Consider the following 26,698-nt stretch of genomic DNA (forward strand, 5'->3'; position numbering starts at 1 on the left):
GAAGTAGTTAGAGAAAAAGGCATAGAGATGCAACATTGTGACGACGGGGCAGACGTTTGGGTGCTTTGTGACCCTGTTTGAGAGGAAGAGACTCGTGGTAAATGCACTAACCCTGATGTGACACCAGTACTCTGTGTATGGGCAAATGATGGCTTTGTAGAGATGCAGGATACTCTCAGGTAATTTTCTAGCATGGTAGAGAATCCAGCTTCTTTGCAGCGGCTTTGGCAATGTCCTCAATGCATTTGTCTTAATTCATGTTGCCTGTAAATGTTAAAAAAATAAAATGAAAAAAATGTTGCTAGTTCTTCTCTACTCTATCGTTATTTCCGTAGAAATTGTTCACCTTGGCTCCAATTTCTGATTCCTCCCTGTAAAACATTCGCAGCAAGAACTCTTCTTCACACATTCTCTCAAAGATGTCTACTAAACAAGAAAACCTTTGGGTTTTAGTTCTTGTTTTATAACAATTTGGTTTAATTAATAATTTAATGGCTGAATGATGGCATAATTAAATTTTAAATTTCAAAATCCTATTCAAAAAGAAAACAAAGTGACCATTCAACTTTTTAGCTTTCTCTGTTAGTGATGCAGTCATTTGAACACTTCTCACTTTCATGTTTGTTGTATTTTTTTTTTTTTTGTTTTGTAGAAAACGCTGTTTCCTGCTCACACTGCCCGTGATGAAATTGCTCGCCAGGAAGAGATGAAAGGCGTCATAGAATTCAAGGTTATGGCCAATACATTCAAGGAACGCCCAAGTCGCGAGCAGCTCATCTGGTTAATTGGTCTGCAAAATGTCTTTTCACACCAACTTCCTCGGATGCCCAGGGAATACATTACACGACTTGTTTTTGACCCGTAAGTGACTATTTGGTTTACAATTTATTATTATAATTGGGATGTGAGTTCTCTGCATAGTTTCTTTTTTTTTTTTTTTTTTTTTTTTTTTTTTTTTTTTTTTTCAAAATCAGCTTGGGGGGAAAAATTGATTCCTGCCTTTTTTTTTTTTTTTTTTTTTTTTTTTTATTACATTTTCACTCCAAACAAGGCATATTGCCACTTTGTTGTAGGGGGCTACTATCAGGGACATGGGTATCAGGGGGTATTGTGTAGGGAGTTGGGCAGCAAGATGTCGGTTCACATTGCACTTGAATTTCTGCATGTCAGTACAGTTAGGGAAGCAGGGACCCGACAGGGAATTCCAAAGTTTAGCTGTCCTAGTGAAGAAACTACTGGAGTAGAAGGCTCTCTTACATCTAGGGATCTCTACTGTGAAGGGGTGGGATTTAGCTGTTTGTCGGGGGGTATTTACGTTGAGGAGCCACAAGTGCTTGCAGTTCGTCAGAGCATTCACCGTTAAAGTACTTGTAAAAAAGGCAGAGGGATACAACATTTCATCGATGGGACAGAGGCTGAAGTTTAGATGACAGTTCAGGACCTATCTGATTGGCGACTCTCTTTTGAACCTTGTCTAGGAGCGAGAGACTATTGGTAGATGCACCAGCCCAAATATGACAACAATACTCCATACATGGGCGTATGATGGCCTTATAGAGGTATAGGATACTTTCAGGCGTTAGTATCTTTCTAGCATGGTAGAGAGAACCTACCTTCTTCGCAGCGGTCCTGGCGAAACTCTCAATGCAATTTGCTAAAGCCTTACGTTTTTATTTGGCTGCGTTTTCTTTCTTTCTCTTTTTCAGGTGTTCCCCCCCCTCCCCTTCTCTCTCTGTTTTTGTCTTGTATCGTCTTCCTTTTTCCTGTTATGACAGTTCTCTCTGAAAATGTTTTTTGCGTGAAGGCTAAGAATTAAAACTATTCAGGAATGGTGTAAGGAAGTTGGATGATATTTGGTTCGTAAAATTTACCCCCCCCCCCCCACACACACACACAGTGTTTTTCTCTTAACTTCTTATTTACCCGGATTAGTATTTCACTACTTGAATATCTTTCAAATTGCTTTAAATTATTTTAAATGTTAAAATGAAATTCATGTATTATACGTTTTTGAAATCGTATTACAATGTAATGGTTTTATAAAATAAACATTTGCTTAAAATTATAAATAATTTGGATGTAATTCGTCTTCAAAATGTTTTTATTTTCTTGCTGTCTGCCATGTTATTAACAGGAAAAAATTTAGTCGTGAAAATCTGAGTAGCTACAACGTAAAGGTTTTGTTAATTTTACAAAACCTTTTGTGTTGTAATTTGATTTCAAACATAACGTGCATACAACTTTGACTATTTTATTTTTAAACATGTTTTACTACTCATTAGTAGCAGTTTATCTAAGTTTTTTTTTTTTTTTTTTTTTTTTTTTTTTGCTACTTTACATATACAAACAAGTTTTGTCTATTTTTAGGCAAAACTGTTGTGTTTCTCTGAACACTTTCCTAACACGTTTGAATTGATAATTTCTTATTTCTGGAATACAATGCTCCCAAATATATACTAGTATATTGAATCACTCAAATTTCTTCATAGCCCCCCCTCCCCCCCGAATCTTGTCATGTAATACTCTAAAGAACAAATAAAATCTGCTCGAGAAACTTTAAAAAAAAAAAACTTGAGTGCATTTGTGATAATTTTTTCTTAATGATATTTATGAGAATTGTTTTTATAAATCTTCGACAGAGAAACAAAAATTTAAAAAACACAAATCTGGGTTCTTTTCCAGAATGCCTTCTATATTCAAAAAAAAAATAAATAAGTCTTTATGATGTAGGTACTCATGATTAAACACAAATATCATATTCCAAAAATTATGTAAATTAACCCTTTATGACCTGAATTATGATGTAGATAATTAAAAAAAAATATTTGTTAATTTTAGATAGCGGCATACTGAATATAAGCAATGGACAGGTATCTGGCATCTACCCAGATATTGAACTAATACGTACAAGGCGTGTTTGAATCAATTCCCACTTTATTTATGCCGTTATATTCATTTATTTACAACTGAACAAATTAGTTCAACAAAGTCATAATGGGTCAAGTAATTTTAGTCTCCCGATTTATCGGAGAGGGACGTATGTTTTCAGTAGTGCCCATTAGTCCGGACGATTGCCAGATAACCGTCCATTAGTTTTTCCTGAAATTTTGCCACAAATTGTATTTCATTAAATAGATGTGCACAGTAAAAAAAATTTTTTTTCAAAAATTCTCGTTGCGCCCCCAGGGGCTCAAAAGAGGTCAAAAATGCCCCAAAATGGCACATTTTCCACCATAACTTTGATCCATCCATTAGATTTTTTTTTTAAAACTTGATCAAAATGTGGAGCCCATTGTTCTTAATATAAATCCAGTATGGATGACCCTGGCAAAATTCTGGTTCGCGTCATCAGGGACTTTCTGTGCTTTTTGTTTTTTTTTTAATATTTCTCGACAAAAACTTGATATGTCTGACTGTATTGTGGTTTTTCATGGTGGTCAACTCAAATATGTGTTATGGCCTGAAAGTGCACTGTCATCCATTTACACTGGGATTCGGTGTTCCCAGAGGCTCAAAATAGGTCAAAAATACCCCAAAATGGTAAAAAATTACACTTTTTTTTTCCCCCCAATACCGTTTGATCCATCCATTATATTTTCCTGAAACTTGGCCAAAATGTTCTTAATATAAATTCAGTATGGGTCGCCTTGGCAAAATTCTGGTTCCCATCCCTCTGGTACTTTTAGGGCTAAAAAAACATGCCTTTTTGGAGCTCTTTTTTTTTTTTTTTTTTGCATATTACCCAAGAACTTGATATGTATATCTATATAGTAGTTTTCCATGGTGGTAAATTCAAATATACATGTCTTAAGACGTGAAACTGCATCGTTTGTCCATTTTCATTGATATTCAGCGTTCCCAGGAGCTCAAAAGTGGTCATAAATGCCCCAAATTGCAAAAACTGACACACTTTTTACCCAATAATTTTTTGCGCCATTCATTAGATTTTTCTGAAACTTGGTGAAAATGTGAAGGCATCGTTGGCCCTTCACACTTCTCACATTCATCATTTCTTCACTATTTTTTGTGGCGTCATCTCACATGCAACACAAGCGGGGAACCACGGACACGCGGCTTTTTATTCTTATAAATAAAATCATTTTTAAGCAATTAATGGGAATTTCTAGACATTACCATCAAAATCTAATTTGAATTATTGTTGAGTTATTTCCCTTTGGTACTTAGATTGTTTTCAAAATGCCATGCAAGATAGTTGTTTTTATGGTTACTTATAAAATTTGATTTTTTTTTTTTTTATTAAAAATTAAAAGTTGATCAATTTACATGATTTTTGGAATTATTTTTTTTTTATTTTATTTTCATTATAGCTACATACATCATACAATTTTTTAATTTTTTTTTCTTTTTTTTTTGATATAGGAGGAATTCTTGGCAACAACTGAAACTTTTCTTTTTCAACAATGTGTATTTTGTTATCCTTAAAAATGCCTTTTGTTTTCTTTATATCTTTATCAGCAAGCACAAATGTTTGGCTTTAATCAAAGAAAACCGAGTGATAGGAGGAATCTGCTTCCGAATGTTTCCAACGCAGGGGTTCACAGAGATTGTGTTTTGTGCTGTCACCTCCAATGAGCAAGTGAAGGTAATGACTTGGATATTTTTTTGTTCAAATTCAAATTTTTGACTTTATAAACAATCAAGTCAAAGGAGATAATCCTCCTTTTTAGTTTATAGAGTGCTCCACAAAATAGTTGGAAATTTAGATCACAATTTACATTTGCACTTCTGTAACTGTTGAAATTAAAAAAAAAAATTTAAAAAACTTAACAGAATCCTAGTTAAAATAGAAAAAAGGCACAAAAATTAGGGTGCAAGTCTAGAATTTAACTTAATAAAAAGAAAAGAAAAATCTTTGTACTCATCACTGAATGAAAATGTCATATTCCAAAAATCTTATGAATTGATAAAGTAGATTTTTTTTACAGATAACTTTTTTATGATTTTAATAGTAAATTGTAGCCATTACAAGGTTAATTTTAATCTTAGTAGTTGAGTTACCTCCCTTTACTAAACATGGCAGATCAAAACATGGGGTTTTGCTTTCTCATAAAATTTTTTTTAGTTAAAAAAAAAAAGAAAAAAAACTACTTGATCAATTTACCTGATTTTTGGAATATGACATTTTTGTTTTGTGACAGTGTACGTCATGATTTTATTAACAATTATGTTGAACTCCGGATGTGCATCAAAATTAGATATGATTTGAAATGTTCTTTGAGAAAAGTTTTCTGTTGATTATGTCTAAAAGTTTTCATACAGGCACAGATCTTTGCAAAACACGAACAATGGTATTTGGGGAATATGACACTTGTGAAAAAAAGGCAATTCGCTTATTTGGGGTGCATTTCTCGATTATCATATGCAGTGAATGTTAAAGATGTTCAGTGATTTTTGTGAACAATTGTATGATGACCGATGGTCTACCCAACTGCTGGTCGCTTTTTGAATAATTTCAAGTGAGATTTGTTTCCATCAACAATGGTTGTATAAGCATGAAACACTAGCGTTTGTAGGTAAAAATAATATTTATTTGAAAAATATATGTATACAGTAGAACCCTGGGATAGGGTGGCCCTAGGATACAGTTTTTTCAGATTATGATGTTGAATACAATGTTTTTCCGACCCCTGGTTACTTGGTATTTGCCCCACCTTACTGTGTTATTTATGTGTATTATATACTGTACTGTATTTTGTTACTAATTTTTAATGCTATATCCTGTGGTTCTACTGTATGAATGTATTTATTTATATATATATATATATATATATATATATAAAAAATTTCCATTATAAAGTTTTTTTTTTTTTTTTTTTTTTTTTTTTTTTTAGGGATATGGCACACACATGATGAACCACTTGAAGGATTATCACATCCAGCATGACATCCTCCATTTTTTGACATTTGCAGACGAATATGCCATTGGCTATTTTAAGAAACAAGTACGTCTTTTTTTTTTATTATTATTATTTTTTAAGCAGATTATTAATAAAACTTTTTTTTTTATTATCCATTTTCGACATGCTAGCAAAGCTACGCAACATTACCCTGCATCCTTACTGTAGCATAATTCAAAAACGTATTAAAAATGTGAATGCCTTTTTACAACTTCCTTCTTTCCCGTTAATTTTTAACCGTATTGCTCCTTCTGAATGCTTCCCCAATTCATGCATAAATTTTTGCAACTGTTTGAATTTCTCAAGTTTTGTGTATATGTCTATATGTACAGGATTCATTTCTAAACTAATTAACTAAGCATTATGAGTTTTAAAATACATCTGTTAGGCATACGGGTGGGTACTGTAGCCTATATTTTATGCAAAGTGTCAAAGAGAGGGTTGAAGCCCTTTGTAAAAATTGAGATATCTCTGATTTTTATGGCCCTTTTAACATTTATTAGACATCAATTAAATATTCCTAAAATTTTAGTTTCTTTAGAGTAATTTAAAGTTTTGTTTGTTTTCTTAGGTCACAATCATTTAAAAATCTAAATATTTCAATTTATATTAAATTTTGTTCATAGTTGTTCAACACCAATTAAGTAAGATTTCCTTAGTTTCAATTTCTGAAAAATGCTTAATCTTTGAATTTTAGACATTCTCTTGAATCAAAATCCTAGGATTTGGATCAAAATTCAAAGAAGAATTCTAGGCATAAGGTTTAGTTTCATTATATCTTGATTTTAATCTTTGTAAGAGGGTATAAAAGTAGTGCAAAATTGTCCAGGAAATTCAAGAAAATGTCTAAAATTCAAAAAAAAAAAAAAAGTTGACTTTTTGGTTTGCACCACGGAACAGACTGTCAAAAGTTATGGTCAACCTGCAGGCATCAAAACAGTTCAAGGCCACTTTGTATGATTATTTGGCAATTGAGTAGCATGTTTCTATTCTTTGCAACAACTTAGAAAAGGTTTGAGATCGCCTTCAACATTCAGATGATATTCTCTTTTCTTCTTCATGACTTGTTGTGTAAGACTGTGTTACCCCATTTGGCAACATCACCACTGACCCAACGTTGTGTGCCATGAATTTTTCTTTTCATCTTAACTGGTTCTGGCAGCGTTGTAGTTTCCCATGCATTGGTGACTGCCATAAAGAGGTGAACTGGCTCATAAGTATATATAAAAATAAAACCATTCAACACTTTTTGTAAATATCAGTTGTACTCTGGATGTGTATCCGACACCATCGACCGTCTGAATGCTAAGATCCACATCTACTGTCGAGGCTGTGTTGGTCAGTTGGTTGATCAATTCATTTCTCTATCTCCTCCGAACCAAACCTGCCTTCGACGGAGTCAAACTTGCAAATCTCAACCGTGTCCAACTGTTACCGTCATCAACCGTACACTCTGTCCTCAACTCTGACTTGAAGACTGTCATAAACTCCTTGCCAATTCTAAAATAACCCACACTCTAAATATGTCTGTTCTTTTGCTTGCTACATCTTGACTAACAATCCCATTTAGTTTTCTTTTGTTTACCCAGTGAACAACTTCTTATCCATTGTTCTACCAATAAACTCATTTCCTCTTGGTATTACATAGGATAAACTTTAGCATAGACAAAAATGTTTCTACATATCTACCTACATTTTTTCTTTTTTTCTTCCTTTTCTTTTCCTTTTTTTATTTTTTCCTTTTTTTATTTTTTCCTTTTTATTTTTTCCTTTTTTATTTTTTCCTTTTTTTATTTTTTCCTTTTTTTATTTTTTCCTTTTTTTATTTTTCCTTTTTTTATTTTTTCCTTTTTTTATTTTTTCCTTTTTTTATGTTTTCCTTTTTTTATGTTTTCCTTTTTTTATGTTTTCCTTTTTTTATGTTTTCCTTTTTTTATGTTTTCCTTTTTTTATGTTTTCCTTTTTTTATGTTTTCCTTTTTTTATGTTTTCCTTTTTTATGTTTTCCTTTTTTTATGTTTTCCTTTATGTTTTCCTTTTTTTATGTTTTCCTTTATGTTTTCCTTTTTTTATGTTTTCCTTTGTTTTCCTTTTTTTATGTTTTCCTTTATGTTTTCCTTTTTTATGTTTTCCTTTTTTCTTTTTTCCTTTTCTTTTTTCCTTTTCTTTTTCCCTTTTCTTTTTTCCTTTTCTTTTTCCCTTTTTTTTTTTCTTTTTCCCTTTTTTTTTTTCTTTTTCCCTTTTTTTTTTTTCTTTTTCCCTTTTTTTTTTTTCTTTTTCCCTTTTTTTTTTCTTTTTCCCTTTTTTTTTTCTTTTTCCCTTTTTTTTTTCTTTTTCCCTTTTTTTTTTCTTTTTCCCTTTTTTTTTTCTTTTTCCCTTTTTTTTTTCTTTTTCCCTTTTTTTTTTCTTTCTTTTTTTTTTTTTTATTGCATTTTCACCCCAAACAAGGCACAGTGCTACTTTGATGTAGGGAGTTAAGCAGCAAGATGTCTGTTCACATTACACTAGAACTTGCATGTCAGTACAGTTGGGGAAGCAAGAAACCAGAAGTGAATTTCAAAGTCTAGCAGTTCTGGGGAAGAAATTATTAGAGTAGAAGACTTTCTTACACCTAGGGATCTGTACTGTGTAGGGGTGGGACGTTGCTGTTTGTCGGGTTTCTCGGGTATTTTCGTCGAGAGGGGGAGTACAAGAGCTAGTAGTTTGTTGGAGCATCCACCATTAAAATACTTGTAAAACAGGCAGAGGGATGCATCATTTTGTCGCTGGTACAGAGGTTGAAGCTTAGATGACAGTTCAGGACCTATCAGGTTGGCGACTCTTTTGAACCTTCATTGCAGCAGCCTTGGCAATGCTCACAATGTATCTGTTCCAACTTATGTTCCCTGTGAACATTTAAGGCGAGGAGTTTGAAAGAAGTACTTTCAGGTAATGCGTCTTTAGCTATTGGTGGTTGAGAGGGTTTCTTGTAATTATTAAAAGAAACAAGCTCAGTATTGAATATTTCGTCCCCATTTCACTACAGATAGGTTTTCCTCTCGTGTTTCTGCTCTTGCCTTAGATATGTCCTCGTACGTTTTCCCCTCGTGGTGTCATCAGCAAATATATCCATCTCAGAGACAATTTTATCAGGGTAGTCATTTATTAATATTAGGAATAATAATGGTCAAAGGATCGACCTCTGAGGTACACCCGCATTTATATCATATTGTTTAGATGTATGACCGTCAAGGACAACCTGGATTCTTCTCTTATTTAAGGATTTAATTATGTTAAGTATTCGTCCAGTGATGCCGTATGATCTGATTTTCTGAGAATACCATATCTATCTACCTAGTAATAATAATTAGTAATAATGATATTTACAACTAGAAATAAAATTAAGTCCAAGGTTCCTAAAATTTGTACTAGAACAGTCTGCAAGGATCCGTGGCGCAGTGGTTAGAGTACTTGAAAAAAATCAATTGTAAAAGTCGTCTGAAAGTTGAAGATTCAATTCTCAGTGTGGGCAATTGTAAATAAAAAAAAAATACAATTGCAAATTATTTAGAACCCCTATCCATTAATGGCTGACGGAATAAGAGCATATTGCCCCTGTGAAGTAAATAAAGGGTTCTATTCGAAATTCTATCCAAATTCCAGAGCTCAACAGAAACATTCCTGAGTTCGACAAGATACACCTAAAGGTCAGGTTACATCAACCGAAATATTATAAAAATAACACTCAAGATTGGAACATTGGTCCGATGAAACCAAATATACGAATAATCAATCCTCAGCTAAGAAATTCAGAAACGTCATTTCCTCTTGTCCTTTTTTTTTCCTAACACTTTAGGTGCGAAAGGGAGTAACTTTAATAGTATCACAGTTGCACTGAATAATAAACAAATTCTTTTGATTAACATTCAAATTTAATCATTTTCTTTTCAATGGATAAAATTTGTGAAAACTTGTTTTTGCTTTTGTGCTTATGCAATTTGTAATTGTGTTTTTGTAGGGCTTCTCGAAGGAGATTAAGTTGCCCAAGTCTGCCTATCTGGGCTACATAAAGGATTATGAAGGAGCCACGTTAATGGGCTGTGAATTGAATCCACGCATCCACTACACCTGTTTCTCTCAGATTATCCGAAAACAAAAAGAAGTAAGTCCGCAAATGGAATGCAGAAATGAATTCAAATGAAGATATGCAAAAGTTTTTTCTTTTTCCTTTTCCTTTTCTTTTTTTTTCTTTTTTTTATCAAACCTATATTGCTATCAAAACGATTCATTGTGATTTAAGTCGATAATGTGATATAGTCTTCTGAAATACTATATGCATAGTAAATCAAAGCTTGCATAATCAATCTATAAACAGTTTGTAATAAATTAATGTTTGATGTTATTCGTTTGTAGTTCTGTCGTCTTATTTTTGTTATAATAGATCTGTTGATATTAACATTAGCTAAAAAATACTGAATCTATAGTAGTTAGAAATGGTCAAATTAAGCCTTGTCTTTCGACTAAGAGCAAAGTGTTGTATCTGTTCTGATGTTACAATAAAGTAGAAATCCTTTTAGACTGAGGCAATTTTAATGTTTTCTAATTCAATGTGTCTCTTTTTGAGGATCAGGATTTTCTCCATGTTACAAACTAATCTTGTGTCTAACGAAAGATTCAGTTTAAATTTCTGTACAAAGCGTAAATACTTGGGATTGTAAAAAAAAAAAAAAAAAAAAAAAAGTTTAGAATTCTTATTCTATGAATATTTGGGATAAGAAAGAAGTTGAGTTCAATCAAACGATGCCTATATCTAAAACCTGATCTATACTCGTACCATTTAACAATACTAAAATGGACTCTTTCAGTCAAAATATTAATTTGAAAATTGAGCTTAAACTTTCACTTGTTTTTAGAAATCCAAAACAAGGCAGATGTTTTTTATTTGCGTTATTATCCAATTATTATATTTGAATTTGACAATGATTTTTATAAAATTATCACTATTTTCAAAGTCATACATGTTTGAAGTTTATCTTATCTGGAGTATTATTGGTATATTTTTTTTTCCTTTTTTTTATCATTATCCAAAACCAAACCAAGATATTTGCAAGATGATTTTTTTCAAATTAAGTTTGTTTCATTTTTTTTTCCCCCTAATTTGGGATTTGTTTTATTTATATATTTTTTATATTTTAGATTGTCAAAAAGATATTGGAGAAAAAACAGGAACTACAAGATAAAGTTTACCCGGGTGTGGCCTGTTTTAAAGAAGGTGTTCGACAAATTCCAATTGAAAGTATTCCGGGTCTACTGGAGGCTGGCTGGAAAGTAGACAATACGAAGTGAGTAGCCATCATCAATAAATAATCTTGGATGTGATGTCTCATCATCACTTAGTGCTATTGGTATTCTATAATTGTTACAGCTAAATCATGCTAAAATACTAGTTTCTGTCTGTTCATCGAAATTAAGCAAGGTTAAACCTGATAAGTACCTAAATGGATAACCATGTGAATATATTAGATGCTGTATTTACAAGATAGTTCCTCTTTGCTAATTCATTAAAATGTGATTTTCATAGTTAAAAATAACACTACTTGATGAATTTACATAGTTTTTAGAATGACATTTTCGTTCCGTCACCGATACAATATATCTTATGATTTTTTTTTTTTGTTCTCCGAAAAAAGGATGGAACCTAGTAATTCACGCCTGTTCATCCGTTCAAACTTTTCTCAATAACCACGTCTTGAATTTTAAAAAAAACGTCAGTCAATGGTGAAAGTAAATTTCTACCAGAATAAATTTTCCGGGATAACCCTGGTTGACCCCCTCTGAAGTATGGAGTGACTTAATCTTTTTTTGATTAATTATGAACAAATTCTTTCATACCAAATAAAAACACCTTTTCTTGTGCCTTAACATTATCAAGGCCCAGAAGCCACTCAAGGATAAGGGTTAAAGAGTGTACAGTAGAAATTGGACAATATAGTAATCGTTAGGTAATGGAAATTCGGTAAATTTGTTAACTTAAGTGGAATGGCTCATCTAAAACTTGTTTACGTTGGACTTGAAGACAACCAGATTGTAGTCAGCTGGAAAGCAGGGAAATGGAAGACAGTTCCACAGGCGTGCAGTTCTAAGAAAGAAGTTTTGTTCATGGAATCTACGTTTAGGTTTAGGCACAGATAAAGAGTGGAGGGAATTATTGATAGTGTCTACAGCTAGACGAGTGTTTCTTGTGAAAGTTTGGGGGGGGGCACAGATTGAAGTTCAGTTGAGCACTTGCCATGAAAATAACTATAAAGCAAAGACAAACTCGCAAAATCTCTTCTGTGAGAAAGAGATTGCAGGGAAGAGAAAAGGACATCTATGAACCTACAAAGTCCATTTTGAACTCTATCAAGGCAGTATAAGTGCTTTCTAGTAGCTCCTGCCCAGATGTGGCAACAGTATTCCATCCTTAGACATACCTGGCTCTTACATAGATAGAGAATTGCATCAACAGTGAGATATCTACCAGATCGATAGAAGGATTCCACCATTTTTCCAGCGGCTTTGGCAACGGATTTAATGTATGTGTTCCATTTAAGATCAGGAGTAAAGGTCAAAACATGAGGCCTCCCCAAGACAAGAGCCATTCATTTCAATTGATGCCAGATGGGGATCAGAGTAGGAACCGATGGTGTTGAGAAATAATGAAAAATCAAGTTTGGTTACTTCCTATTCGGTTTTAATAGAATTTTACTAATTGACTTTCAAGTTCAATTCCTTGCTAATTCTTTTTTTCAAACTATCCTACTTCTGGCACTACCAGATCAGGCTGTTTGAAGATATTGACTTCCTGACCTAAAATACATCAAATATTGATTTCTTTTTTTTTCAAAATTTCATTATGTTCTACAAAGGTAAAAATAAAAACAATTTTTCTCTACAAAACAACCAAACACCATGAATAAATATTTGAAAATATAAAAAAAAAAACTTGAAGCATAAAAACTTGTTCCAAAATTATTGAATTTGAAAGAGATTGATGTGCTATGAAACAATCGCATCTGGTGTAGTTCTTGACTTTTATTTTTCATACGATGCCTACCTCGATTTGACTTTTGATCTCATGTAATCAAACATCAATTCAGAGCAGGCTTGTTGCACCTTTTCCCTCCACTTCCCCCTTTCCCACCACTTTTCTTTTCATCTGCCTCACCTGTTACCATCTAAAATACATTCAGTGTGCAAACAAACAAGCTAGGTCATCAAAGTTTTATTATTTTACAATTTTTTTTTGTCTCTTTCAGTAAAGAAACTGAAATGGACTCTGAACAGCTGCACACGACCCTCAAGAACATTTTGATGCTGATTAAGGTACGTGGATATTTCAATCTCTTGCATGAAAACTTTGAAAATCTTAGGCCAATTTAGCAAAACTCAATTTTCACTAATTGTCTTACAAAACTGTTTTCAGTAATAATTAATTTTCTACCGTGTTGTTTTTCGTAATTTTTGGATATGTTCATTACTGTGACATGGCAATTAAGTAAATGTCATTGGTTTTACTTAAAATTCTATATTTCAAATTCTGCTATTATTATGAAGAACCACTCATCTTTTTAAAGTGTGTTAGATTTTGGATATGTAGGCATTGTCAACAACTGTCAAAGGGGTTGGGATATCGGATCTGACATTTGGACATTTCGCCGCTCTTCTTCCTGCGGTCTGCATCACTTCAACACAACTTTTAAGGAAATAGAGAAAACTGCGCCCATCATCTTGGAAGATGTCAATGTCCAAGTTTATTTTACTCATCAATGATGACATGCATCCTTACCGCCTTATTCAGTTGTGTAGCAGAATTTAATCCCCCGGAAGTGACATTGAACGATAAATTTGGCCAGAAAACATGACCGAAGGTTACATGCTGGGTCTTTGTGTGGTCAAGTGACAGTAAACAAAAAAGTCCATGCAGGGCCCGGAAGATGATATCAAAGTGAGGTCAAATTTTAGGACGCAAAATCTCTGGTCAAATTTTAGGACGCAAAATCTTTGCGAAACAATACAGATCGGCATGTCGTCAGCCTGGCCAAACAGAAAGAGATACAAAAGAGGGGAGACAGTCAAGACAGTGACACGAGAAGGTGCTAGCAACACATTCTTTTCTAGCACCACCGCTGCCAACCCAGTCATACACACCATTAGATTTGTCAATCTGCCATAGAAAATTTACATTTATAAATGAACGACATATTTCTATAACCAGCTGCGTATGTTTTTCTATTTTCGCCAACAAGTGTTTAAGTGAAGAAATGACAAAGATTTTTTTTTTTTTTTTTTTTTATTAAATAGACTTAAACACATTTGACAATTCGGCTATCAGAGATAACTATAAGTCGATAGGGTAAATATTAACCCTTTATGACCTGAATTATGATGTAGATAATTTAAAAAAATATTAATTTTAGTTAGTTTAAAGGGTAATGATACTATGATTGTCTTCAAACTGGAAAAAGTTAAACTACCACTGAGAATTTTTGCATTTCGTAAGCTTACCTTGATTATTATCCATAGTGCTTGAAAAAAGTGTTTACGATAACAAACAAAATCCTCTACTCTCTGAGACAGATGGCGGCATACTAAATGTAAGCAATGAACAGTTGCAATCTGGACGTATCTGGCATGTACCTAGATACTGAACTGATATGTACAAGGTGTGTTTGAATCAATTCCCACTTTATTTATGCAGTTATATTAACTGAACAAATTAATTCAATCAGGTCATAAAGGGTTAACAAGGCATATTTTAGAATATGACTTTTCTAAGAGGTCGCCGCCACCAACCTATGCGTATTATGAACAAAAAAAACCTATGCGCATTATGAAATCACTCGAGCAGTTATTGAGTTATCCATCCTCTCTGTTATCTTCTGAAGTAGATCTCACATCTACGGTCTGAGATGATGGTCCTGGATGGAGGACCGTGTTTTCTTTATTGTTGCATACATCGTATTTGATGTTTGTGTTATATAATTTTAAAGTATGTGGTAAAGTTGGAGATCATGGGAGACTCTTAAAACTGATATATCCGTCTTTTTTGTGTGTGTATGCAGGGGGGGGGGCTGCCGTGTTCAAACTGACCAAACGGGTATCTTTGAACAATTTCTTTGAAATGAGGTGGTTGGGGTTAAGCCATCTCTTGTATGGGTTGACTTGTTGGTCAGTAAGGTATTCACTGACCTTTGTGTTAGGGTCAGTTTTGGGTCGTATTTCCTGAATCTTTCATTTAATTTGCCTGCCTGCAGAACTTCTTTTTTAGCCACAATAGAGTCCCCTTTCCAAACTGATTTTTTTTACAGCTCCATTATTATTTTCAGTTCTTTGATAGTAAAGATGCAATGTGTTTTCATCGCCCTGCTTATTGCTTGGGCAATAAAAGTAGTCATAGACTTCTTGATGAACAAAAGATCATGACTAGGGCTAGGACAACAGCATATTCTTTTCATTGTTTTGACTCTCGAGTGTGTATCTGTTGATATCTGATATGCTTTTATATAGAGTGATGTGGTTATCAGTTGGTTAACTCTGTCAGATATATACTTGAGAATCAAAACAATAAGAATATGCTGTTGTCATGACCCTAGTCATGACCAATTTGACTTATCGATTAGTTTTGTCATTTTCTTTTTCTTAGCAATGGAAAGAGGGGAAAGGAGGTGTCTTTCTTATCGATTAATTTTATCCAATTATTTTAAGTAATGAGTAAAATTGTCACATACCTTGTTGCTGGCAATTTACATTCAAATCTAATCGTTTTTGTTTTTGTTAGATTTTTTTTTTCTGCCAGCTACCAGACAGATTATGCCAACGGCATTCAGCCATCTAGTAGAGGAAGTTTCATAGAAATATTACATTTACAAATCGCATGTATATTACAGTTAAGAGAGATGACGTTAAGTTTTTAGTGTCAACATCCTACTATATACATCGCCTGGTATTCTCAAATGGTCACCCATCTGGTACTGACCAGGCTCAGCATTACTTAACTTTCGTGATCTAATGAGAACTAGGTGTGTCAACTTGATTATGCCGTATGCAGATTTGGGAAGTGGGGGGGCAGAGAAGGAAGAAAGGAAGATGTTATACTTGAAATATTTTTCTTGTGTTAAAACCCGCAACCATTTTATATTTTAATCTGATGTCATTTTCTTCCTTGTCCCCAGAATCATCAGAGTGCATGGCCATTTCAAAAACCTGTTGATAAAAATGAAGCCCCAGACTATCTTGACCACATCCGATTCCCAATGGGTAAGTCCGCCATTTTGTGGTTGCTTGTTTCATCTTTATATAAGAAGCTAAAGATTTGACCTCATGTTTTATTTTTATACCGATATACAACCGCCATTAACAATGGCAGGATGAAAAAATTATGCTTCGCCAGTGTTAGCACTAATTTATATAATTATAAAACTGTGGAGCTTGCATCCTTGCTTGACTATTGTCTTCAATCAGGTGATTCCATCGTTTACAAAAAGGAGAACAGGTGAATTTATATATATATATATATATATATATATATATATATATATATATATTTTGGTTTCAGTTCTAGCTGATGGCACCAAAGTCATATTTATCTTTTTTAGTTTTGATCTCACTACTATATATTCAGTTCAATATAATAATCTACAGAGAATTGTCTCTATGAAAATAAATACATAATCTGCATGAATTATAATATCATCTTTAAGCATATCTTACAAGTGGGCAATGCCGAGCAGCCTGCTAGTATAGATATAAAATCATAGAATTACAACAGTAATTTTCCATATGTAAATTATCATTTCTGATGACCAACAGAAAAATGACCAGTTAAGTCTTCATTATAGAGCAGAAGATCATTTATTTTTATTTGCTTACACACATAATCTTTTGTAAATTGCACATAATTTATACTTCTCCACCTAGAAAAAATGGCCGACTTTTGTTCAAGGTTAGAACATGATTTCATTTGCCGCCATTTTGAATAGCCTCAAACCAAAGATTTCTTAATTAAACTCATGCATTCTTATGGATTGTTATTGTAAAACTATTCACCGCCGGGTTAGGTTGAGTTGGTTTCTTTCTTAGTCTGCATCATATCCCAAACCTTGGTGGCCTCTGCATGGAGGTTCTGAGTAAGGATGCATGAAACTGCTAACCACTTGCAATTCCACTGTTGAAGGGTGAATATCTACGAATCTAAAAGCTCAGCCCACATCAACCTTCATGCTTGTGATCCTTGGCTCTCAATCAATACAATGCTTGTATCATGCAGGCAAAAAGGTGGGGGATACATTGCAGATTAATTCTTCTTTTTTGCCCCATGAGCTGCCTATCCAGAATACTTGGAGATGTTCCTGCAACAAGAAAGGTGGCAAAGACATCAAATTGAAGTGTTGGTTGAGAAAATCAGTTAGGATCACATTTATTTTTTTTTCAAAGGACTAAATATAATAAAATGTAAGAATTTCAAGTAATAGTATTTTCTCTTTTACTTTAAAATGAAGTTTTTAGCTTTATCTCTACATTAACGAAATTGTGTGACCATTTTTCGCGTGTCTGTGTTTTTCACCTGTAGTGACTTATGCAATTATTTTATTCACTATTGATTAAATAAAAAAAATAAAAAAATTTTTTTAAATTGAAAGTCTTTAAACTTAAGTAGAAAGTAATTTAAATTGGTGTTAAAATTCTTAGTAAATCCTCATACATTAAAAGATTGGAAGTTTTTGTAGTTATTTACATACAATAATTTCATAAGGAATCACTTAACAAAATTAGTGATAGTTTTATAACATTAATTTAATGACCAAACGATCATAATTAAGTGCAACTTTCGAAGCCTTACTTTAAAAAAAATAACAGGAATAGAGGTAAAGGTAAAATGACGGGTAACAGGTTGGATTTGGTTAGTTTTGAATAAAGTTATATATAACTATATTTTTTAAATAAAAAAAAAAAAAAAAATATATATATTTCATTTAAAAAGATAATAAAATATATATTTCAGTTTTTTCTACAAGTTTTGCTGAATGAATTCCTAAGCTTTTGTAATTAAAGTTTAAAAAAAAAAAAAAAAAATATCAGTCGTCATCTGCTTCTTGTTTAAAAGAAAACTTTTAATACTACTGCTTTGAGTGTAAATAAATAGTTATTGAGTGAATATATAATATAATTAAATAATAATTATTCTTTATACCTACAGACACTAGTGTTTCATATTTATGCAATCATTGGTGTGTGTGTGTGGGGGGGGGGTGACAATTCCAGCTGGTCATGAGATTTAGTCGACCATGATGCTATCTTCTGCTCCATTTACTAAGCCTTTATTCTAGGGCCACCAAACAATTTCCATGGAAATGAAATGGAATTAAGAACTATTAAATGTCAAATTCTGGTGCTACCAGATCAGGCTGTCTACTGACTTCCTGAGATGAAACGCACCTACATAGATGTCTTTGTTTTTTTATTCCCTTTTGCAAAACTTAGTCATGTTCTGCGAAAACAAAAACAAAAACAACATTCTCCTCCCCCTCCCCTCCCTCGTTTTCTTTTTCCTTCACCTCCTCACCTTTTTTTTTTTTTTGCCTAGTTGGTAGGGCGATAGAACATACCAACTGCCCCCCTGCAGAGGGTAAAAATCCTTCAATGGGACCACCAGTTGACCGTTGGTGGCAACCCGTAATGCATTAAGAACGGGATCCTGGTGGTTGAGTGGAACATGCCTAGGAAATAATAACATGATACTACAACACACCACTTTGGCCCTTACTAGGCTAGACGGGAGGTTGGATAGGCCCGATCCAATCAATCGGTTGGTCATGACAAGCACTAATTCAGACAATCCAAACAAAAACACACTAACACTCAACATAAACAATAAACTGAATTAATAAGCGATGGCTGAAGGGTCAATCAAGCTGGGAAAAAGGTAACCATCAGGAATAATAAAAATACAGGGAAATCCCATACTTGGGTGGGCATAACCATATATTGTGAATGCTTGGAAACCTCCCCATGTTTGAGTATACCAGCTATGTAGCCCTGGAGAACCGAGGCGAATGGGATTTACCCCCTCATAGTTCTTCCCCATAAGGGGCTCCGAGGAGGGTGGGGAGCATGGCTGATGAATTTTTCAAAAATTATTATGAATACCAAAAAATCCAAGAGACCACACACAGAAATTGACTCTGACAGCGACAATGAAGATACAAACTTTCCAAGATTCATCGTGCTAGAAGCAACGTCTAATATACCGTTAACTAAAATGTCACCCTTCATTATCCAAAAGGTAATATCAAGCAAAATAACACCTAAAAATGTCAAAAAATTAAGGAATGGTACCATATTGGTAGAAGTACTAAATAAAAAACAGGCCAAAACTCTACTTCAACTACAAAAATTGCATGAAACAAACATCAAAGCTTATCCACACCAAACACTAAACTACTCCAAAGGAGTCATAAAAAACCAGGAAATCTCCGTCTGCACAACAGAAGAAATCAAAACAGAACTAAAAAACCAAGGGGTCACAGATGTAAAAAGAATCACATTTAAAAAAAAAGGAGAGGTAATATATACAAACACTTATATATTAACATTCAATTATCCTCAAATACCAGAGACCATCAATATAGGTTATGAAAGAACGAAAATAGAACAATACATCCCAAAACCTTTACAATGCTACAACTGCCAAAAGTTTGGACATAATAAAGACCAATGTCTAAGATTCTTCACATGTGGAAACTGCAGTGAAAAAAACCCAGACCACGATGAAGAAGACTGTCCAAATAAAACCAAATGCACAAACTGTCAAGAAGAGCACCACTCTCACTCAAAACAGTGCAAAATATATAATCAAGAGAAGGAAATAATAACAATCAAATATCAAAAAAATATAACCTTCCAAGAAGCCCGCAAAGAAGTCACAAATCGCACCAAAAACTCATATGCCACAATAACCCAACAAGCAAACAAAATGTACAACTACAATGAACTAAACCTTGCTCCAGAAATTGCAAACCTAGCAAAAGAACTAAAGAACATACTTGAAGAATTAAAATCTTTTTTATCAGAACTGAAAATAAACTCCAACAGCCAAATAAAAGTCAGAAACGAACAACCCAGTATAAAAGAAAACGAAACAAAGGAAATCAGAAAAACTTCCATCAATATTGAGGAATCAATCCCTAAAGAAATGAAACCTCCTCAATTATCAAAACGTGAAAGATCCAAGTCACAAACAAGGACAAAAACAGATGTTAAAAATAAACACACAACAACAGAAAAAATGGAAATAGAACAGAACAACAAAAAAACTACCCCCCAAAAACAAAATGACAAACAAAAAACAGAATTAGTATTAATTGAAAATGAAAATAAATTTGAACTAGTTGAAACTGATAGCCAAAAAAGACAGTCAAGACAAAGTAAATCTAAAAGTCCCAGACCAAAACCCAAAAAAAGCCTCTCACCAGAAACAAGAAACAGACCATCCACTTCCAAAAGAAACACCCAAACTAACATCGAAACTATGGACGTAGACATAAACACCAACAGTCCAAAACCAAAAGAAAATATAAACCATGACTAACAAAATCCTACAGTGGAACATAAGAGGATTAAAAATTAATATCGAAGAAATGCAAATACTTATCAAATCCTTATGTCCTGCAATAATTTGCCTACAGGAAACACACTTAAAAGAAAATGACAAAATTAACATAAAACACTACTCAATATACAACCACATAAACAAATTATCATGCAAAGCCACCGGTGGATCATCAATACTGATAAACGAAAACATTCCACACAGCAAAGTGAACTTAAAAACAAATATGCAAGCTGTTGCAATAACTGCAACACTACACAAAACAATAACCCTATGCTCACTCTATATACCACCAAATGAAACAATAAACGAAACTGAATTAAACAATATAATCAAACAACTACCTAAACCTTTTCTACTGTTGGGAGACTTCAATAGTCATAATATATGGTGGGGCAGAAAAAAAAACAACAAAAGAGGCCAAACCATAGAAAAAATAATTAACCAAAACGATCTATGCCTACTCAACAACAAAGAGAATACATATATGCACCCACCAACGGGAACCCTATCAGCAATCGATATAACACTATGTGACCCAACTATATACATGGATTATAGCTGGAGAACACATAAGGATGCATGCGGAAGTGACCACTTCCCAATCATAATAGAAAACGAGAATCCCAAGCCAGAAGACAAAACACCCCGCTGGAATTTACAAAAGGCAAATTGGGAAAATTTCCAAAATACATGTCAATACAGATTAATACCTGAAGCGAATCCTGACTTAGAACACATCACATATTTCAGCAACACCCTACTCACAATAGCCGAGGAGAACATACCAAAAAGTTCCACTACTACAAAATATAACAAACCCTGGTACAATAAAGAATGCAAAGAAGCTATAAGAGCCAGACGTGCAAACCTAAGGAAATTTAAAAACAGTCCAACGAAAGAAAATTTGGACACCTATAAAAACAGCAAAGCCAAAGCACGGAAAACTATCAAAGAATCAAAACGGAACTCGTGGAAAGATTATGTAACAAAAATTAATCAAAACACAAAACCCAAAAAAGTATGGGAGATGGTCAGAAAAATAGCAGGAAAAAATACAAAGAACCCTATTAAACACCTTATATGCGACAACACAAAGATTACCGACAAACAAAATATCGCAAATAAATTAGCAGAACAATTCTCAATGAACTCATCATCAAAAAACCAAAATAAAAAATTCCAAGCTATAAAGAAAAATGAAGAAAAAATAAAAATAAACTTCAAATCAAAAAATGAAGAAAACTACAATCAATTATTCAACAGTGCAGAACTAGAGGAGGCAATAAACAAATCTCCCGATACAGCAGTCGGCCCCGACGAGATCCATTATCAATTCCTCAAAAAACTACCAAAACCATCACTGGACTACTTATTACAAATTTACAATGAGATATGGATAACTAACAACATTCCAAAAAACTGGAAGCAGGCAACAGTAATCCCAATACCCAAACCAAAAAAAGACCATACAAACCCAACAAACTACCGACCCATTGCACTAACTAGTTGTTTGTGCAAAACTTTTGAAAGAATGATTAACGAAAGATTAAATTGGTACTTGGAAAGCAAAAATCTAATTACAGAAAGCCAGTCGGGTTTCAGGAAAAATAGAAGCCCCACCGATCACTTAATAAAACTGGAAACACGCATAAGAGAAGCATTTGCAAAAAAAGAACATCTAATAGCAATTTTTTTTGACATGCAAAAGGCGTATGACACCGCTTGGAAATACGGAATCCAAAAAGACCTGTATGAACTAGGACTTAGGGGTAGAATGCCAGAAATTATCAGAAATTTCTTAACAAATAGAAACTTCCAAGTACGGATGGACAACACTTATTCAGTCCAAAAAGATCAAGAAATGGGGGTCCCCCAAGGCAGTATCCTGTCTGTCACCCTCTTCAACATTAAAATAAACAATATCATAAAAAACATAGACCCAGGAATTGAAAATGCCCTATACGTGGACGACCTACTTATATACTACCAATCTAAATATATACAAACAGCCGAACGCAAACTACAACTCTGTCTGAATAAAATAAACAAATGGGCCATAGAAAATGGATTTACATTCTCAGAGGAAAAAACTAAATGCATCCACTTTTGCAAATTACGAAAATTCCACCACGACCCCAACCTGAAACTGGATAACAAGAACATCCCACTTACCGACCAACATAAATATTTAGGTATTATATTTGATAAAAAATTGAACTTTATACCGCATATAAAATATTTAAAAGCAAAATGCCAAAAGACAATGCAATTGATCAAAGTCCTAGCACACACCGATTGGGGTGCAGACAAAGTCACATTATTAAAATTATACCAAACTCTAATCAGATCTAAAATGGACTATGGATGCTTCATCTATGGAGCAGCAAGGAAGTCCTACATAAAAGAACTAAATACAATCCACCATCAAGGATTAAGATTAGCCTTGGGAGCATTTAGAACCTCTCCAGTAGAAAGCCTCTATATAGAGGCCCACGAGCCTCCACTGATTCTAAGACGACAGAAGTTAGCGCTACAATATTACCTAAAGCTGGTATCAAGTCCAACAAATCCTGCATATCAATGTACCCTTCACCCACAATACACACATCTCTTCAACAAGAAAGAAGATATCAAGCCCTACAGCCTCCGGATAAAAAACCTTCTCACAGAAGCCCAAATGGACATTACAAAAATACATAAATATAACAAATCAAAAACTCCACCCTGGATGATCAAACAACCACACATAATATTAAAATTAAATAAATATCCCAAAACGAAAACCCACCCATCAACCTTCCATGAAGAACTACTTATCATCCAGAATACATACAAAGAATATACACAAATTTACACTGACGGATCAAAAGATGGAGATAAAGTAGGATGCGCAGCCATCCACAAAAAAATAAAACTAAAGAAAAGGCTCCCAAACGAATCTTCTATTTTCAGCGCAGAAGCAACAGCCATAGATTTGGCACTGAATATAATAACCAATGATGACCATCAAAAATATATCATATTTACTGACTCACTTTCAATACTCATATCTCTAAAAGAAAAAAAAATGACAAACCCACTTATTACAAAATTGCTAAACAAAATAGATGCCATAACCATGAAAAAAAACATTATCTTTTGCTGGATACCAAGCCATATCGGCATATACATGAATGAACAAGCAGATAAGGCAGCAAAGGAAACTCTGCAACAAAACCACATAAGTGGAAAAATCCCCTATACAGACCTAAAGACTAAAATAAACACATTTTTGAAGAGAAAATGGCAAGAAAACTGGAGCTCATGCACCAAAAACAAACTATTCCAAATAACACCAAATATTGGAACGAGAGACACCAAAAAGTTAACAAGAAAGGAAGAGGTAGTAATGACCAGACTGCGAATAGGTCACACTCACATCACCCACTCACATCTACTAAAAGGGGAGGAGACACCAAACTGTATAACGTGTCAAGAACCCTACACAATACACCATATACTGACAAACTGCATTGACCTTGAACAAATCCGAACAAAGTATTACCAAGAAAAAAATCTGAAAACAATATTAAACAAGATTGATCCCCAAAAAATTATCAATTTTCTGAAAGAAACTAAAATATACTCAAAAATATAAGGAAAGACCCCCCCCCCACAAAAAAAAAAAAAAAACCTTAAGAAGAACAAACCAATATTTAACACAACATAACGAACCTTTCGGCATTAAATGACCCCAAAGTGGTTGATATGCCGTAAAACAAAACAAACAAACAAACAAACAAATGTCAAATTTGGGTGAAAACATTAGACAATTTAGAGTGTTCAAACAAACGGAAGTCGTGAACATTGCGTATACGTTAGTTGAGCTGCCTTTTAGTTATTTTTTCCACAGATATTCATATCTATACTCCTATAAAAAAATTTTTGTTGTTTTTTGTGTGTATTGATATTCATATTAAAAACCCTTTTTTCTATTTATTTAAAAAGAAGAGACAACTTTGTTATATATATGGGTCGTGGAATTGCATTCATCTGTAAAAGATCTAGCTAATTTGCATATTTTTTTAAAACATTCATTTTAATTAATTCTCTATTAGTTTTCTTGGCTTTCTTATGGGATGATCATTGTTAGTTATTACATGCAGAAATTATACATGATTTATACCCGTGTAATATTTGCGTAAAAAGTTTATAGTAAACACAAAACTCTTTCTATATATACTTATGTATGCGTATATATATTTGTTTAAAAAATTTTGCCTACCAAACTTCTGTCAGTTTTTTGTCTACAGACATGAAACTTAATATATAGAGTATTCAAACCCATGTGAAACTTTATATTTGGGTTTTAGCCACGGAAAATCGATACAAAAATAAAAATTAAAAAAAAAATTTTTAATGGAATTTGCCAGGTGATGGTCGAACGATAGCATTATGAATATGCATGCGTAACGGTTCATGTTTTAATTTTTAGCCTTGCATCAAATGTCTTCACAGCTCAGGCATTAACGTTAACGGAAAATGTAAATCGTAATATAATAATGATATAATAATCATATTTAATTTTTTTTTTCTCTTTGTTCTAATTTAAGTTCTTTCATTTTTATTTTTTTTTCCGTTCACAGACCTGAAGACTATGATTGACCGCCTGAAAAATCGTTATTATTGCAACAAGCGACTGTTCATTGCTGACATGAATCGCATTTTCACTAATTGCCGTGCATACAACCAGCCAGACACAGACTACTACAAATGTGCCAACAGCCTGGAGAAATTCTTTCAAAGCAAAATGAAGGAGCACAATCTATGGGACAAGTGACGATACTGACAACTGTTGCAGCAGCCCTATCTGGATAGTTAGCAAAACTTGAACATGAAATGGAAACCCTCTCCAGGGAGGGGGGGGGGCTGAAGCTTAAAATTCTGTGCCGCCGCATCGTCTTTGCAGATAGCATACGCGACCTAAAAGAGGAGGTGAAGGAGGTTCTTTTTCTTTTTTTTCTTTGTTGCCTTTCGGAAACAATGATTGCTTTAAAGCAATAGGAATATCAAAAAAAGAAATGATTTACTGTTTTTCCCTCCTTTTTCAATCAGCCCCCCCTCCCCACCTTAATCCCTTCGCTTTTTATATCCCTTTTCTCTTAATTGCATTTTCTTCTTTTCTTGCGCGCTTTCTTCTCACTTGTTTTTCCTCAAACTGACGTTTCCTTTCCTCAATTCTCTATCCAATCCGCTGCTGTAATGAAGTCGATCTCACATACAAGACAAAGTACAAGGAGGTGTGTGCCTTTCAATTTCCACTTTTGGCAAATCTTTTTTTTTTTTTTATTTAAATAAAACGAACTAAAAGGAAACGCTTTTTCCTTCATCATCATTGTTTAACAATGTTGGTGACATTTTTCAAATCGTTCTGAAAAAAAATCAGAAAATCACGATTCTGAAAATCTTGGTTTAAAAACTAAAAAAAAAAAAAAAAATTTCTGGCTGTTTGCTATATGACGAGTTGACTGTGTGTGTCTGGGGAGGGAGAGAACATGTACACCACCCAGGCGTAGCGCGTCCGCCCACCCATTTATCATTGCTCAGCCATCTACTCAAATCATCATTATCATCATCATATTACCCCCTCCTTTTTTTTTTTTTCCTTCACATCTTAAAATGTTGACATTCTGGGACATCATTTACTATTTAAAAATAAAAAAAATTTAAATAGTAACTTTATTTATTCAAGAATTTATCAAGAGAAAAATAGTCCTGCTCAGTGGAGAAAAGTTGATGGTTCAACCCAAAAAAAAAAAACTTTTTTTTTTTTTTTTTTTTTTTTTTTTTTTTCCAAAACTGATCCATCTCAACATAAAAACAATGTTAATCCAGGTGTTCTCTTTTTCATAATATTGACTGATCTGTTCACCCTCCCCCATCATTATTGTCCTGGGTGTGCACGCACACGCATGTGTACACTTTTCCATTGTACATGCATTCCCAGAAGAAAAGCAAAAGATATGTCCATGCGTCTAGAAGAGCCAGGTTGGTCCATACAAAGATGCCACTCCCACACTTCGATGCTTTGTCGCAATCACAGCCATTTTTTTCTATTTCTTTTATTTTTTCTATTTCTTTTATTTTTTCTATTTCTTTTATTTTTTCTA

The 26,698-nt window shown here is 33.5% G+C and overlaps 1 protein-coding gene across 1 annotated transcript in view; it reads left to right on the forward strand.

The window, feature by feature from the left end:
• Nucleotides 1-26,026, forward strand: part of LOC145263832 (histone acetyltransferase KAT2A-like) — a 110,734-nt gene extending 84,708 nt beyond the window's left edge. The window contains exons 10-17 of the mRNA XM_080120897.1: nt 653-861; nt 4,477-4,603; nt 5,853-5,963; nt 9,915-10,058; nt 11,093-11,238; nt 13,195-13,261; nt 16,111-16,195; nt 25,175-26,026. Coding sequence (XP_079977023.1) covers nt 653-861; nt 4,477-4,603; nt 5,853-5,963; nt 9,915-10,058; nt 11,093-11,238; nt 13,195-13,261; nt 16,111-16,195; nt 25,175-25,368 — 1,083 coding nt within the window. The 3' untranslated portion in view covers nt 25,369-26,026. The remainder of the gene's footprint in view (nt 1-652; nt 862-4,476; nt 4,604-5,852; nt 5,964-9,914; nt 10,059-11,092; nt 11,239-13,194; nt 13,262-16,110; nt 16,196-25,174) is intronic.
• The last annotated feature ends 672 nt before the right edge of the window (nt 26,027-26,698 follow it).

The sequence above is a fragment of the Euprymna scolopes genome, chromosome 39, assembly GCF_053919585.1.
Source record: "Euprymna scolopes isolate OS-2025 chromosome 39, ASM5391958v1, whole genome shotgun sequence".
Classification (NCBI taxonomy): domain Eukaryota; kingdom Metazoa; phylum Mollusca; class Cephalopoda; order Sepiida; family Sepiolidae; genus Euprymna; species Euprymna scolopes.